Genomic DNA, 16629 nt, shown 5'->3' with positions numbered 1-16629 from the left:
TACTGAAGCTGCAGATAGCAGCAAACCAGTGGCCAATACAGAATAAGATGCAGTTGGTCAGGCAAAGATGGGTATTTGTGCTTTAGGTTCAAGTGTATCATGTGCTCCAGAACTGCATATGGATGAACAAATTGTAGTAGCTAATAAGAGTTTGGATTTGGAACTTCAATCTATTGGTGGGTTATGCAAGCATGCAATGAATGGAAAAGAAAATGATTTCAGTAATTGTCATGCCTCATTCGGGCTAACAGAGGCTATGAGCCTTGATTCTTTAAGCATTGTTGATAAAATTGAAGAAGCAACCACACTTTCTTTTTATTCACCTGTAACTCTTTATGTTTTTGTGATCTAGCTGGAACTTCTTTGTCATGTTAATTGCTTGGTCTTTATTGATTTTTTTGTTACCCCACTGCACCCCCAAAGCTAATATTTAGTTTTGCGATGAAATATAATTCGTCACTAATCTGTCACTAAAATAGCGATGGATTACATTCCAACGCAAAACTAAATCTGTGCTTATTTAGCGACAGATCATGTTTGTCACTAATCCATCACAAATTAGCGACATATCAGTTCTGTCACTAATTAGCGACCAGGGATATGCGATGGACGCTATCCGTCATGAAATGAATTAGCGACAGATAGCGTCCATTGCATATCCCTGGTTGCTAATTAGCAACAAAACTGATTTGTCGCTAATTTGTGATGGATTAGCGACGGACATGATCTATCACTAGTCCATCTTTAAATAAGCACGGATTTAGTTTTGCGACGGAATGTAATCCGTCGCTAATCTGTCGCTAAAATAGTGATGGATTAGCGATGAATTACATTCCGTTGCAAAATTAAATATGTGTTTATTTAGCTATGGATCATGTTCATCGTTAATCCATCGTAAATTAGCGACGGAAGTAGCGGCAGATCAGTTCTGACGCTAATTAGCGATCAGGGATATGCAATGAACGCTATCTGTTGCTAATCTGTCGTGAAATGAATTAGCGATGGATTTGCGATGGATATCGTCCGTCGTTAATCTGCATTTTTCTTGTAGTGGTAGCATTATCTCAGCAAACTTCTGTGACACATCTTGTTGATCATACGCAGTCATCCGAGTATTTAGTTGTTCCAGCTTTGTTTCCATTGCAGCTGCGCGTGTCACAATATGATCATTCTTTTCATCAAACCTCTGCTGTAAATTTTCCAGCAAATCCTTTTTGAATGGTGTCTTCGGCGGCATCGACTCTGATACCAATTGATACACCCCTGCTAGGATCGTCACGGCCTATGACTCCCTCTTATGTGCACACAGACACCTACTACGTTCTATTTTTACACTTGTAGGAATTAGGCTTAGTTCAGTTAATAGGCACGATAGATCTGGTGCACGCAGGCGCGTGAATTGCCTGGCAGTATACACCAGTGTGACGTGAAACTCGTGTGCGGATGCAAGAGTCATCCATAGATGTCGTTGCTTCGGTATTGAACAGGTCATTGCACGCAGAGGCTATGACGATTTCACGATCCAATTGTAGTTAAACCTGCGGCAATTCTGCAGTGGAGAGGCTGTTTGATCAAGACGTAATTAAAGATGCAAAGTATAACAGGTGCGGTAATGCACTTATCTCAAAATCACACGAACGCGTAAGAGCTGCATGCTCTTGCAACGTCAATGCCTTCTGATCTCTTTATCCGATGAGTGCAATCACATGAGCGAGGTAGAAGCTTCTGCCGACTGTGAAGAAGAGAGACGCGTTGAATGCATTCGACATTCTAGATTATGATCACCTTGATTGCTCCCAGCCTTAGATCAGAGAGAGGTTGGAAAAGAGAAGATAGAGAAATGGATAGAAGAGAAGGCAGAAGGAGAAGTGAATCTTTTCTTAGCAACAAATTGCAAAATAAAAGCCGAATCCTCGTTAGAGGCCAATCTCCAGATGGAGCCAAAACAATCTAAAATTTTATTGAAATAAATCTCAGGATTACAAATGGTTGAATCACAAAATGATTGAATAATCCAAAACAAACAGTAGCCTCAGCAATTTATAAGCTGCACAACCGAATGGCGCCAAATGAGACAGGTGGCCCAAACTTCAAACCTTGCTTACGTCGAACATAATCTGCTCGTGCAAACCATCTAACTCCCTTCATCTGAGTGTTGTCTCTGCTGGCATCCAATAGTAGACCCCTTTGCTGAACCAATTTACCTGCCCCAGTTGACTTATGCTAACCCATTTGCACACTTGTTCTAATAGTCTGTCACTAACCTTGTTGTCCTGTATAGCTTGGTCCAGTCTGCTCAAGGTCAACCGTTTCACTTGGGTTCGTATCACATGAGTGCTTACCACATGGGATACCACCTTGGTGGTAAAGCAACGGCATTTTTTTTTGATAAGCAAGTTGGGGTTAGCCGGACCTTTACCAGAACAACAGCCGCCCCATCTGGCAGAGGGATTTGATCCTGGGCCTTCAGCTTGACACAGGACTCAGCTTACCACATGGGATACCACCACGTTGGTAAAGCAACTGCATTTGGAGAGGTGAAACGGTCATATTCTATATCACCAATTTTTATGGATATTGAATATTAATCTCACTTTTCCATACCCTGGGGGGTCCCCACCCAAAGAAGCGAGACTAGGGCTGGAAAACAAGGCGGCCTGGCCCTGTTCTTTGCACGGCCCGGTCAAGTCCAGCCTGCCAACAAGTCGGGCCAAGGGTGCGCCCAGCATCCATTTTGGACTGGGCTGATCAGCCCATTAATGATGGTGTGCCGGATCACAAGTAAGACAAAAACCATCCCATCATTTGACATAGGATATCAATCCTAGCCGTCCAGCTGAAGCATCTGGATGAGTACACATTCACATGAAAATATGAACCAATTGATTGGACGACCCAGATTAATGTAAGATAAAACTCATCCTATGTCAAATGGGATCCGTACTCCAGGTAAGAAAATTGAATTTTGGTAATGTTATTAAAGAAACAATATTCCATGCAAATGTGTTCCACTCGTCCCCCATGTCATCCCTATCTCGATACCCTTTCTTAGGATTTCATTGATGCAAGTCGCTTTGATCAAATCGGACTCCACAGATGTGATCTACATCTCTCATTTAGTAAAGATTCACATTTAAATTGACGAAATCCAACTTGTGTGCAAGATTTTTTGGCAATTAAAAAATGGACGGTTGGCAAAGCACAAAATTTTGTAATTTAAAAAATCATATTTTTCTGTCAAAAAAATGCAATCCAATGGTTGATTCTTATTAAATTGACTATGCTGAATCCATCTATAGGGTCAAATTTGATCAAAACAACAACTACAAGAAACCTGTGGATTAGCGACGACCTAAATCTGTCGCTAATCCGACGCTAATCCATCGCTAAACTGTTTAACGACGGATTAGCGTCGAATAACTTTTATCGCGAATTTTTTGACGCTAAGTAGTGCCAGAACTTATCTGTCGCTAATTTGTGATGGATTAGCGACGGATATTATCGCGAGTCCTTCACTATTTTAAATTAGCGATGGATAATATCCGTCGTTAAATTTAAAAATAAAAATAAAAAAATTGCTCGTTGCCGATGCGTTCTCCGACAGGGAGCAATTTTTTTGCACAAAACCGGCGCATTCCGGCATCGGGACGCTCTTCCGCAGTGAGCCATTCACGGCTGGAGAAGGTGAGGATGGTTTAAATCGAACTGGGGTTGAGTTCTCTGCTCTTCTTTACGTTTTCCAGTATGCGGGCAGGGCGTACGAGTTCTCGATTTCCCGTCGAGGAAGCACGCGAAGGAAGAACGAGAGGGACAAGTTCCTGTTTGGATGAGAACTAGGGTTGGCTGGGAGGAGAGGGAAAAGGAGACGATGCACGCGATTTGGCTGTCTCTGAAGGAATCCCTAAGGTGCACCGTCAATCCCGGAGCGGTCTTTTTGCCCGAGAAGCTCAAATCGGACGGTCGCGGAGAGGCTCGCGTTCCCAAGAACGGTGGAGTTCACGTCGGAGATGGAGAGGCCGTCATTGCGAGGGACGGAGGCCGTTGACTGGATCCCGGCCGGAATAGGTTCTCCGGCGAGTCCCTTCTCTTTGTCTTCCTCCCGCCGTTTTTTCTGATAATCTAAAACCAAGACGGCCTCCCAGGCGAGAAGACGTTGGTCGGCCTGAATTGGTGGCACTTCACCAATTTATTGAAAATCTCTCTGAATCGGTTTAATATTCTGTGGTGGAAAAACAGAGGGAAGAAAATTTTCGAACGGGGGGGAGGGAAAATTTCGCGCCTCAGGCGAGACAATTTTAAATAAAAAATTAGCGACGGAATTAGCGAGGGAATTTTTCCATTCCTAATCCGTCGCTAATTAGCGATGGATTAGGGACAGAAAAATTCTCTCGCTAATTATCATTTTTTTTAGTATTTTGGCGACAAAAAAACGTTGTCGTTAATCTATCGCTAATTAGCGACAGATTTAGTGACAGAAATATTTTCGTCGCTAATTTTGCAAATATTTCAAATGTTAGCGACAAGTAGTATTCGCTCCCTAATCCGTCGCAAATTTGCGACGAAAAAAATCCGTCACAAATTTCCGTCGCTAATTAGCATTTTTCTTGTAGTGAATTGGCATTCATAAGATTGACTCATTGTTTTGCGTAGGCAGGTTTTTTAAGAACATCAACTAAGGTTTTACCAGCTAAAAAAATCATGTTTTTTCATTGAAACAACTCCATCATGTGATTGCTAAGAAGCAAACCATGTTAAACATATATATGGGGTCAGACCTTTGTCAATATGACCCGGACGAGTATGAAAATTATTTTAATGTTTTAAATATTTTTTTAGTAATTTTAATTATATTTCAATAAAAATACATTTCAAAAAATATCAAAAAATATTTTTATTGTTGAAAAAATAAGAGTTTTTTTTCAAAAAAAAAATATTAACTTATAAATAAGAAAATTTTCACACATCAGGTTATATGTCACAATGGTATGCTACTTAGTTTCCATGTTTAGGGAAACACTAACTGGACATTTTTGAAAACTATTTTAATATTTCAAATACTTTTTAAGTAATTTTAATTACATTTCAACAAAATACATATCAAAATATCAAATTTGCTGAAAAAATAAGAAATTTTTTTCCAAAAATGCACGTAAATTTTCGGAAATAATTAAGAACATACCTAAGTTTTAGATCTTGTTAAAAACACACCTAAACTTAATCATTGTTAATTAAAGAGACATTTCTGTCATTTTAGCTTGAGTTAATATTAACTCAACTTGGGTTAAAGGGATGAAGTTACTGATTGAACCTCAAACAACGGATTTCTTTTTCTTGCTTTCACATGCTCATTCTTCTTTCTCACTTACCGGATCTCCATCATCGAAGACTTCAAATTGCCTTCAGAATTGCTTTTTGCAAGGATGACACTTCTCCACATTTAGTCAGGTGTTATTCCTGTAGTTACCAAGAAGCGAAATGGATACTGGAAGCGATGCGCGAAGTGGAAGAGAAAAAGCGAATGGTAAGGTGGCATGAAGCGAGAAGCAGGATTCGTTTTCGAAGTGATTGTAGAAGCGTGCCAGAAGCAATGAGAAAGCGAAAAAAATAAATATAAACATAAAATATGTATAAAACTAAGAGGAAGCCCGTGAGAAGAGTGGAGTATCAATTTTGAAATTGCCACGAGAAATTCACATCCTAGAAACTGTCATTTTAAACTTCTGTCGCTATAGCATGAGCTACCCAAAAGTGGAGTGTCAATAAATAAGAATATTCATTATTATCAATAACTATTAACCCATATCATTAAATATTTCTCAATAAAGCAATAATTACAAATTCAGCTTTTTCTCCGATTGAGACAATGTGTCATTTCTCCACCAACCCCCAACCTTTTCAATCAATTGTACCAAAGTCGTTGGGGTCGGGATGGGCCCAGAAATGCGCAAGTAGGCCCACGAGAGGCGCGTTGATGTAGGTCGTGGGCTCGCTCTCCTGGAAGAAGGGCCTCGAGTCCGGGAACACGTCCGTGGAGTTGGGTCCGCCAACAACCGCACCCACCAGCACGTTCGGGTTGGGGTCGGTGCTGAAGAAGTAGCGCGAACCAGCCTTGCATCCTATCCGATCCGGGTGAGCCGAGATGGAAGGTATGGAGCTACCCCTGTGGTGTATACGTAGCGGGTACCGTGGACCATATCCCACCATGTACGACATCCTCATGGGGTTGTCCCCCAAGACATAATCCACCTAGAGAACCATCAGATCGACGGTTGAAACTTGTGAGATTTACAAGAAAATCTAAATCTTATTAATCTCCAAATCCATTTGTACATAAAATTCGTTATTTGCTAGTAACCTTTTAAATTTTATATCCCACTTAGATCAAAGGTTGAATTTGGTAATGTCTGAATTCAAACTGAACCCGACCTGTTTACCCTAGTCGGGTTACCGTTACTTGTTTCAAATCCTGAATCTTGAATCTGTCTTTTAGTCCCGAGCAATCAAACACACCTTTAAGGCTATGTTTGAGAGCGTTGAATTGGAGGTTGTGTTGTTGTTTTCGTCATGCTCTCTTGCTGTTTGGGAGCAGTGGCATTGCTGAAACAATGCGTTGGGACTGGTGTTATGGCCAGCCCAACACCACATTTCAACGCCTTTCACGAGAAAATGTATTTGGCAACTCCATCTCTCGACATCACACATTGGCGGAACGATATTTTGGCAACACACTGAAACCATGTGTTGCCATTGCAAGGCTCCCAAACATAGCCTAAGTGGTAGGAGAGATTCTTGCATTCTGATGAAAACACCATTTTCATGTCTTGCCAAGATATGATTTTGCCAAAATATGGGTGTTGCCAAAAACATCATCTTATCTTATGAATAGTGTTGAAATGTGGTGCTGAGGTTGAGATTGGCAACTCCATTCCTATACTGCACTCTTTTGGCAACACCATTGATCCCAAACAGTAGAGTTCATTGGAGCACTGGGGATACCGCAACACCCCTCTGATTAAATGTTCCCAGACAGAACACCTAGACGTGAGACGTCAATGATAAACGCCGTTAAATTCAAGGGCATAATGGTCATCTTAAAATCCTGCCATGATTCTAATCCGCAGTACTAAGAGACAGGGTTTTTGACTTTTTAATGACAAAACTGTCCCTCAGAACTGATAGAATTTCCGAACGAAATAATAAAAAAAAGGTTATCAACGGGTGCCTGGTGGGCATTTGCTTTTTGCTTACCTGGCGCTTGGCTATTTGCTTGAGCTGGGCTGGCGTGGCAGCGACCTTCCCACATGGCACGACGTGATTGGAGTGGCTTAAGTAATTGGAGTAGGTCAGCAGCAAGAAAGACAGTGAGGTTACATGCTGCATGTTGCTCCCACCCGTCTTGAAAATTAATCCACCTGTTGACAATTTACCACCGTAAAATTAAGTTAAACAAACGAGTTCTTTACCATAACCATGGTGGGGCCTTCGTTGCTAGACAAGTGGTCAAGGCTCGATTCTCATGAGTGTCACTTCTCTGCACAAGCCATATGCACCAGAAGCAGAAGCAGCCGGCATGATGACCGTAGTAGGTATTGGTAGGCTGAGACAGCACGATCAGGTCTTCAGTTCGGTTTATAAATTCAAAAAAAATAACTTTGCCCGAGTTCGTCGATGGTTCTTTGTGCTGTTTTTGCTACTTGTAAAACTGAGGGTCGATACCTAGTGGCCTTGAGTTCTTTATACTTATTTAATAAAATTGAGTTTACTTTAAAAAAAAAATTAGATCTCTGATCTAGATGGCAGTTTCCCCCCCTCCTCATAGGAAAAAATAAAACGAGTTTGCCCCCTATCAAGAGGCAGCCAAACCCTAAATACCAGCCGTGTTTGTTGGACTTGATCATTTTACTGACCACCAAATTTTACCATAGTTGGTAACAGTGCTAACATTAAGCCAAAGAACAAGGTAAAATAATTATACAAACCTGGTGAGTACTGAATGTGTGGATGGGATGTCCCCGGCAAGAGTGAGCAAATGAAGTTGTCCGCGTTTAGCTTGAAAGACTCCAAGTAATATGCCTCCCCCATCAAGACTTCCTGTTACAACTTGCAACAAATTTTTATGTCAAGTAACTATATATGGCAGCCTCGGAGTTTTACGCTGCCGGGCACTACCATCGTAGATATGGCAAGCTGAGCCAACACGACCAGGTCTTTGTGCTGGGTGCGGTTTCTTGGGGTTATAAATTGAAAAAAAAAAAACATGGTAGTCCCCAACTATGCGATTTATCATCAAAAGCTTGATACCAAGGATCAAGATTCCCAAGGAGATCCTGAGGAAGAGTATAGTCTCAATATCAAAGACATATAATAAAACAATTAAACGACTGGCATGAGCTTCATGCTTTTACTTTTTTTTCTTTTAACCTTTTTGCATCCCTAGAAGGAATATTGGGGTTGCATTTCCATTTACTAAAAAAATATATCACCTCATAATTAATTATCCTCATGCCCCTCTTTCCAAAACATGAAATAATTAAAGACATTTCTCTTCATTTACCATGCTTTATATAGAACTGCGCTCAGCTTTACAAGACCAGACCCAAGTTGGTCAAAAGCTTGGTTGAGACCTAGCTCGAATCCCTAGGTTATATGTTAACAAGTGGGTGATTTTCTCGAGTGTTGTAGGGGCTCAAAGCTCGAATCTCTAGGGTATGCGGCTTCTGTCCTGTGTTGGATAATAAATATATAACAGAATTGGAGGGCACATCACCAGAAGAACACTGCGTCTCTGCTTGCCTTCTTTTATTACCTTGGAGATGAGGACGTTGATGCCTGCATGCTTGTTATCCCAACCGAACTCATTAATTGTCTCGTCCGCACCCAGTACCATCTCGTTTGTTTTGATGTACTCCCGGTAGGCTCGGTCCCTCGACGCCTTGTGCAGCCACGCCGCAGCCCATAGCAACTCGTCCTAATTTAGCATCCCCACCTAAAAACTCAGTAGAAGCAAAACCAAGTGGGAGAGAGAGAGAGACCTAATTGCGACTGAAAACAAGTGCAGAGGGAGAGACTGAGAGCCATCGGCGACTAAAACCAAAGGTCCAAAAGATATATATATATATATATATATATATATATATATATATATATATATATATATATATATATATTTGAGAGAGAGAGAGAAAGAGAGAGAGAGAGAAAACTAACGGCTACTAAAACAATGTAGAGAGAGAAAGAGATGCCCAGCGGCGACTAAAACACAAAGGGTAGAGACTAGAGAGAGAGAAGTCGGGTGTAGAGAGAGAAATGCAACTAAAACTAGGGAGAGAGAGAGAGAGAGACGCCTGACAGACCACGACTGAAAAGTAGAGAGAGAGAGAGAACCAACGGTAATTAGCCCTAGTCTACTTTTTTTTCCCACAAACGGTAAAAACCCTAACCCTAGGAACGGTCATATTCCCAGAACCGCCACTCACCTGGTAACCGTCAAAGCTACAATAAAAGGGGCAAACCACGTCGTGCAGGCTGTTACTGTAGGCCCCTCGGTATCTATCCGCGAACTCGAAAACCTGCCAAACGGGAACGCAGATCGTGAACTGTCGGAACCAACATGGTGGGGAAGATGAGGATGAGGAGGGGGGATTTCATGAGGGCGACCACTCACGCTAACGGCTCTCTCAAGGAGCAGGCGGGAGTAGGAAGGGTCGCCGGAGCGGAACACGATGGACGCCGCGGCGAGCGCCGCCGCGGTCTCGCCGGCGACGTCGGAGCCCGGGTGGTCCCTGTCGACCTTGTAGACGGTGCGGGGGGTGTCCATGTCCTCCGGCCTCTCCCAGCAGTTGTGGTCCGCCACCGCGTCGCCCACCTGGACGTAGACCGTCCCCGGCACGGCCGTCGCCTTGAGGAGGTAGTCCGTCGCCCACCGCACGGCCGACACGGCGTGGTCGAGCTCCGAGCCCATGTTGCGCCCGAAGTCGATGATGCTCCACGAGAGGAGAGTCGAGGTAAATGCCATCGGGAAGCCGAATTTCACGTTGTCTCCGGCGTCGTAGTAGCCACCGCTCAAGTCTACCTGCAGAAGAAAAGAGAATGTGGGCAATGTGCAAGATTTATGAGGTTTCTTTTAGCTAAATACACACAACAAACTCGAAACATCTGCGTGAATGTCTCATCACCATCATCAAGCCTTGTCCCAACTACATGAGTTCGGCTTAACGAGTCCTATTTCGCCATTCCTGCCTACTTGAGCTAAAACTTCGGTAACTTTACAATCTACAATGTAGGAGAGATAATGGAATGTATCTAAGAAGTAAGTTGTTTCCGGTGAGAGATGGCTTACTCTGGCGAGAGAGCCGTCTCTGAGGGCAGAGTTGCGGCGCCATTTGAGGCGTTGGGAAGGCGGGAGCCTGCCGGAGCGTTGGCCTTCGAAGAAGAGAATGCTCTTACGCAAAGCGTCTCCGTAGTCGTGATTAGCGACGGAGGAGGTGGGAAGGAGGAGGAAGAAGAAGAAGAAGAAGAAGAGGAGAGTTGTGGTGGAGGGAGGAACGGCAGCCATGGTCGCAGGGAGATGAGAGGGATTTTGTTTTGGGGAGTGATGGATGAGATTGATGAGCTCGGGGCAAGTTTTTATAATGGGATCGTATCGGCGATACGGGGTCATCGGATTCTCGAGGGGAGGGCGAATGGGAGATTGCCGCGTGGACAACTCGGTTCGGACTGGTGGTTTCTTGACCGTCTCGTTGACGATGTCCAAGTGGGACCCGCAGGGAAGTTCACGTGAGGGGCGTAGACCCGTTGGGCTCAGATGAGTGTCTCTCTCTCTCTCTCTGCCATGAGCCGTACTGTGTTTTTACTCGAGGAAGGTGGGAAAGGGCGAAAGGGAAAGGGAAAAGGGAGTAAGGACCGAGGGAAACTGCAAAGAGTGGGTGAGAAACAGCACAATTCATCTGTGCACTGTGTTTAGAGAGAGAAATAATGGTACACGCCGGGCCGGAGTTTGGTTCCACTCCTAACATCTCTCAATCTTCATACCCCTCTTAAATCTTATGATGCAAGTTGTTTTGATCAAATTTGACCATACGATAGATGGTGGATTTAATACAAATTAACCCTCGGTTCTTATTTTTTCGACAAAAAAAGATGATATTTTAAATCATAAAATTTTATATTTTGTCAATTGTTCTTTTAATCAACAAAAAATCCTGCACACAGGTTGGATTTGGCAATTTAAATGTTGATATTTACTAAATGAATGATGTAGGTCACATTTATGGAGTCCGACTGATCAAAACAACTTCCATCAATAAAATTCCAATAAGTGGTATCAAGATGGGGATGACATAGGGGATGAGTTGAACAGATTTGGAATGGTACTGGAATAGAAGATGAGCAGGTTTCTCCTCGGCTAGCAACGAAACTTGAGAAGTAGGATTATAGGCTTGGTAAGCCAAACATGAACAGTGAGTGTCTGGGGATGGTTGAAGTATGTGGTTTGCAAGAAATAATTTGGCAATTCAGATTCTATTGCTCGGAGCTTTGAAACAATGTATTTATTTGTAAGTTAGTTAATTAGTTTATGCTTGAGTCAGTAGGTTTAGAGTTTATAATTTCTATTGTTTTTTATTTTAAAATATGTTTTGAGTCAACTTAAGTTTTGTTAATCTAACTTGGCCTCCAATGATCTTAATCTCAACTCAGTTTGCCACAAGAATGAGCTGAGCTTGAGCACCCTGTTTGGTTAGTTGGTTCATTTACAAGTCCTAATGTTGTGGCTTTGCCAACCTGCCATGTATTGTTAAACTTCAAAAGTCTAGTTGGTTTTGGCAGAATTTTGATCACCTTCAATCAAATAGTGAGCTTTGTTACTTCTAATCAGATTCATCGTATCCAATTTAATTAGTGCTCACTGCTTAGATGTAATATGCATTTCACACGTCCGAACCTAACATTTGAATTTAATAAAAATTCTAATTTTATTAGATTTTTTTTCATGGACGGAGAAACCACCTTTTTTATTTTTACTCCGAGCAACCGCCCTAGGCGCAGAGACCTAACCGTGCTGGCTCAGCCTGTCGTAAATACTTACCATCGCTGTCCTGTTAGCGTAAAACTCTGAGGGCTTACCCCTCGACCCAAGGGAGTCACCAAGCTTTGGCTTACACAGGAGGGTTATGCCCATGAGATTTGAACCTAGGCTGCCCATCAAAAGGCTTAGGCCCCAATCCCACTATACCAAGCCCCTTGGGTCTACCGAGAAACCAACTTTGGAGTAAGTGACATGACATGTCTACAGGTAAGGTAAGGAAGTGGTAGGCAAATTTTGATTTGAAATGGGGTTGCCTGAACTCAAAGCCTTGCCCTTAGTTCAGCCATGGAAAAACAGATGCATAAGACATAAAGATACGGGTTGTTGTAAGTAGCTAGTCCCTTTTGGGAAGGCTTAATATTTTAAAATGGTGACTTTGTCGTAGGACTGAGCCCAACTTTTGTTTTATGTGCATTTTTCATTTCTCCAAGATCCAGATGCTTTGTGATCGAGTCGGAATTTGTTGGACCATATTGCTCGTCAGAGAATGTCTTCTGGCATTTCACCCATGTCTGTTCTCCAGTCTTCATTACTAAATTTATAAAAAAAAACACACACCTTTGGTTGCATTAAGAAGCAGGATCCTTTTATATATATATATATATATATATATATATATATATATATAACAAAATTAGTGAGCTAAAAATCATAGGTGCAAGTTGTATCTACTCAATCTAACCACATACATGAACAAGAATTGGATCGTGATTTTTTTTTATGTAAAAATGTGATTTTTTGAGTTATGAATTTTTTTACATTGTGGTCTGTTGATTTTTGGATTCTTTTAAAAACCTAATTATTAGTCATAATCACATGATTCTTTACAAGTTTCCTACTAAATAAATCATGTATATCACATTCATAGCATTTGATATACAAAATATTGGAAAATTTTGAAGAAAAAAGTAATTTTTACTCATTAGTAGCCAATATATATATATAAAAGGTGGTTCTGTAACATGATAACATAGGTGGTACACTTGTTTGTAGGGATCTAGACATTAAATGATAAATCTAACCATACAAATGTGTTTAGCAAGATTTATTTATTATGTTAGAAGGTTTTATCATGTCAAGTATATTATAAGATCTTGTTTTTTAAGCAATGAAAATCAACCTCTCACAATTTAAAAAAAATGAGTGGTCTAGAAATGGTATAAAATTCATATTTTTATAAACTATAACACATGGAAATAGTAAATAAAATAGGTCAAATGTTATATAAAGGTTTGATTTTGCATTTAGAGTTTAAATCTATATAAATCAAGTGTATTACTGTAAAAGTGCCTTTTATTATATATATATATATATATATAAAGAGAGAGAGATGCATTATCGCACTATCGGCCTCAAACTTGTTGAAATGTAACAGCTGGATAAGTCAGAGTGGCACGCCATGTCACATGGACACGAGCTGGGCGACTGCATACAAAGGACATGACATGACACGTGGAGCGGCCCCCGATAACATGCTCTGACACTTATATGTTTTAATAATTTAGTATTATATTATCCATAGTTATACTTCTTTATTATAATAAAAATATTTCTCGTGCCGTATTTCTCATAAAAAAAATTACATAATATTCGTGTTTGTCTCCAGCCCATTTGGCATCTGTATCCATGTGATATGGTGACACCACATTGGCATGCATAACAACAATGGCTACAACTCTTCTTATTGGGTAATATTTATATCTAATGTTGTCTAATGGCCAGGTCCTTAGCCACTGGACGTGCGGTCACGGTTCGATTTCTATGGAAGTTATTGACAAGAGTTAGCCAGGTCTTAGTGCTAGATACGGTTTATTGGGGTTATAAATAAATAAATAAATAAATAAATAAACCATGGTTTCATCAAACAGCCCCGAATCTCTATGCATTTAGCTGTTTTGGATCCTAAGCAGCCCTACTGTTTAAAAACATCGCAAAGGTTCTCTTGGGCTCTCCAGAATGATATGCTATTCTGCCTCAATCTGTTTGTTAAAATGAGTTTTTAAAAAGGGTTTGCAACAACCTTAGCGTCCCTCTCATCATGTTGATTCTTAACTTACTTCAGTCAAAATAAGGCTTTATGAGGCAAACTGAATAAACTAATCATTTTTTGACTTTTTGAGTTAATAAAAAAAGTTTAAAGGTTTTTCTGTATTTTTTAGAAAATCAGAAGTCTGTTTCAGGTATTTTCTATAATATAGGTCTCTTTCTGAAATTACTAAAAAAAGATACCTCTGTTTTTGTAAAATAAATGCTACTTATGTAAATATCAGAATCACAAAGGGTAGAATAGTAAATTTATGCAATCACCTTAGCAAAACACCTTATATTCTAAACTTCTACAATTAAAAAAGCACTACAAGAAAATCATGGATTAGCGACGGCTTATATCCATCGTTAATCCATCGCTAATTCGTCGCTAAACTGTTTAGCGACGGATTAGCGATAGATAGAGGCCATCGGAAATTTTTGCTCGCTAATTAGCGAAAAAACTTATTTGTCGTAAATTCCGTCGCTAATTTGCGACAGATTAGCGACGGACATTATCCGTCGCTAATCCGTCACTAAATTTAAAAAAAAATAAAAAAAAATGATCCCTGTCGGGCGGTATTCCGGCAGCAATAAGCCGGACTTATACCGCACCCGACAGGCATCGTCGTCCTCCGTGAATCGGCGTCGTCGTCCTCCGTGAACCGGCGTCACCGTTTTCCTCCGTGAGCCGATGCTCTCCGGCGTCGCCGTCCTCTATGAACCAGCGCCATCATCTTCTGTGAACCGGTGTTGCCGTCATCCTCCGTGAACCAGCGTCGCCGCCCTCCGTGAACCGGCGTTGTCGTCCTCCGTGAACCGGTGCTGACATCCTCCAGCGATCGCCGTCCTCCGTGAACCGTCCTCCGTGAATCGGTGCTCTCCGGCGTCGCCGTCCTCCATGAACCAGCGCCGTCATCTTCCGTGAACCGGCGTTGCCGTCATCCTCCGTGATTAACCAGCGTCGCCGTCCTCCGTGAACCGACGTCTTCGTCCTCCGTGATTAACCAGCGTCGCCGTCCTCCGTGAACCGACGTCTTCGTCCTCCGTGAACCGACGCCGACGTCCTCCAGCTATCGCCGACCGTCCTCTGGCGTCGCCGTCCTCCACTCTCATGTACATGCTCTCCAACGCACTCTCCGACGTCGACGTCCTCCGAAGAAGTCGGTTTAAATCGAGTGCGATCGATTTAAATTTCGAAAGGGAGAGAGGGAAAATTTCGCGCTCGGTTTAAATCGAAAATTAGCGAGGGATTTAGCGACGAAATTTTTCCGTCGCTAATTAGCGACGGAAAAATTTCGTCGCTAAATCCCTCGCTAAAATGTTTTTCTGGTATTGAGAATTAGCGACGAAACAATTGTTGTCGTTAATCCGTCGTTAATTAGCGACGGATTAGCTAGAGAAAACTTTCATCGCTAATTCGTCGCTACTTAGCGACGAATTCATGAAGAAAGTTTTCTCTAGCTAATCCGTCGCTAATTTGCGACGGAAAAAATCCGTCGCAAATTTCTGTCGCTAATTAACATTTTTCTTGTAGTGAAATTACCATTAAGCAAAGTACTCCCCCACATTTTCTTTCTATTGTTAATAAGATTCAAGTAACCAAAATACCCTCCAACAAAGTGAAAAAAAGGCTTACTAATCCCATTAGAGAAAAACATGGGTGATTGATATCACCTAACCAAACACTAGGCACATGTCCTACTATCCCGATTAGCGAATCAACCGGCCTTAACGGGTCGTTGAGTTGTCACCAGGTATATTTGGATAAGACCCGATCCATCCACAGTCCCAGCCACTACGGCCCATTCTCCTTGATTGAGAAATCTTGTGACTAGTGCACAAATTCATGTTGGAATAATATTTGAACATGGTGAGGTGACATAAAAAGCACCATTTTTTTAAAATTCTTTTTGTAGATCAGATCCTACAGTTTTGATCTGCAAAGTTTATTTGGTAGGAAATAGGATTTACATTGATTTTCAAGAGTAATTAAATAGGATTTTCAAATGCTTGAAAAATCAATGGCCCACAATGCATGAAAATCTTGTGACTAGTGCACGTTGGTTGTTTCTTATCTAGGGGAAGGGGTGGGCATCAGGCTGGCCCCTGCCCGGGGCCCGTTTAGAGCTTGGCCCGGTTGTTAACGGGCTCGGGTTTGAAGAGTAGCCCATTGCTCGACCCATTGGCCCAAATGGCCAATGTGAAGCTAGTCAGATTCGATTCAACCCAACCCAAATCTATTTATAAATTGTAATAATTAACAAGCTCTCAACTTTTTTCATGTACCCAATTAATTATCTTTCTAGTTTTTATAAAATTAATATAACTAATTAGGTAAATAGTAATAATTACCAATGCAATAGTAAATTTTTAAAATTGTTATATTATTAAAAAAATAATAAATAACTTAGGCCCATTGGGCTGGCTTGGTAGCCCATGGGCGAGCCCATGTCCGGCTCACGTAACTAACGGGCCTGAACCTAAAACCTTGGTCCAAACCCGGCCCATGACAGGCC

At 41.5% G+C, this 16629-nt stretch overlaps 1 protein-coding gene across 1 annotated transcript; it reads right to left on the bottom strand.

The window, feature by feature from the left end:
• Window positions 1-5756: 5756 nt before the first annotated feature.
• LOC149812463 (endoglucanase 8-like) lies at window positions 5757-16090 on the bottom strand. Its single transcript, XM_089992828.1, has 8 exons — window positions 16071-16090; window positions 10340-10523; window positions 9665-10072; window positions 9477-9569; window positions 8807-8968; window positions 7980-8091; window positions 7249-7412; window positions 5757-6246 (listed from the first exon to the last, which is right to left on the bottom strand). The coding sequence occupies exons 3-8, from the start codon at window positions 10013-10015 to the stop codon at window positions 5896-5898; spliced, it is 1233 nt and encodes a 410-aa protein (XP_089848954.1). The 5' UTR covers window positions 10016-10072; window positions 10340-10523; window positions 16071-16090; the 3' UTR covers window positions 5757-5895.
• Window positions 16091-16629: the final 539 nt, after the last annotated feature.

This window comes from Nuphar pumila, chromosome 17 (genome assembly GCF_984573655.1).
Source record: "Nuphar pumila chromosome 17, dmNupPumi1.hap1.1, whole genome shotgun sequence".
Classification (NCBI taxonomy): Eukaryota; Viridiplantae; Streptophyta; class Magnoliopsida; order Nymphaeales; family Nymphaeaceae; genus Nuphar; species Nuphar pumila.
This window is presented reverse-complemented; position numbering and strand designations above follow the sequence as displayed.

Excerpts from the sequence above, each read along its gene's own strand:
- LOC149812463 (XM_089992828.1), bottom strand. The coding sequence starts at position 10,015 with ATGGCATTTACCTCGACTCTCCTCTCGTGGAGCATCATCGACTTCGGG. Across the intron at positions 8,092-8,806 it reads TCAACGTCCTCATCTCCAAG|GAAGTCTTGATGGGGGAGGC; the intron begins GTAATAAAAGAA and ends AAGTTGTAACAG. Across the intron at positions 7,413-7,979 it reads ACACATTCAGTACTCACCAG|GTGGATTAATTTTCAAGACG; the intron begins GTTTGTATAATT and ends AATTGTCAACAG.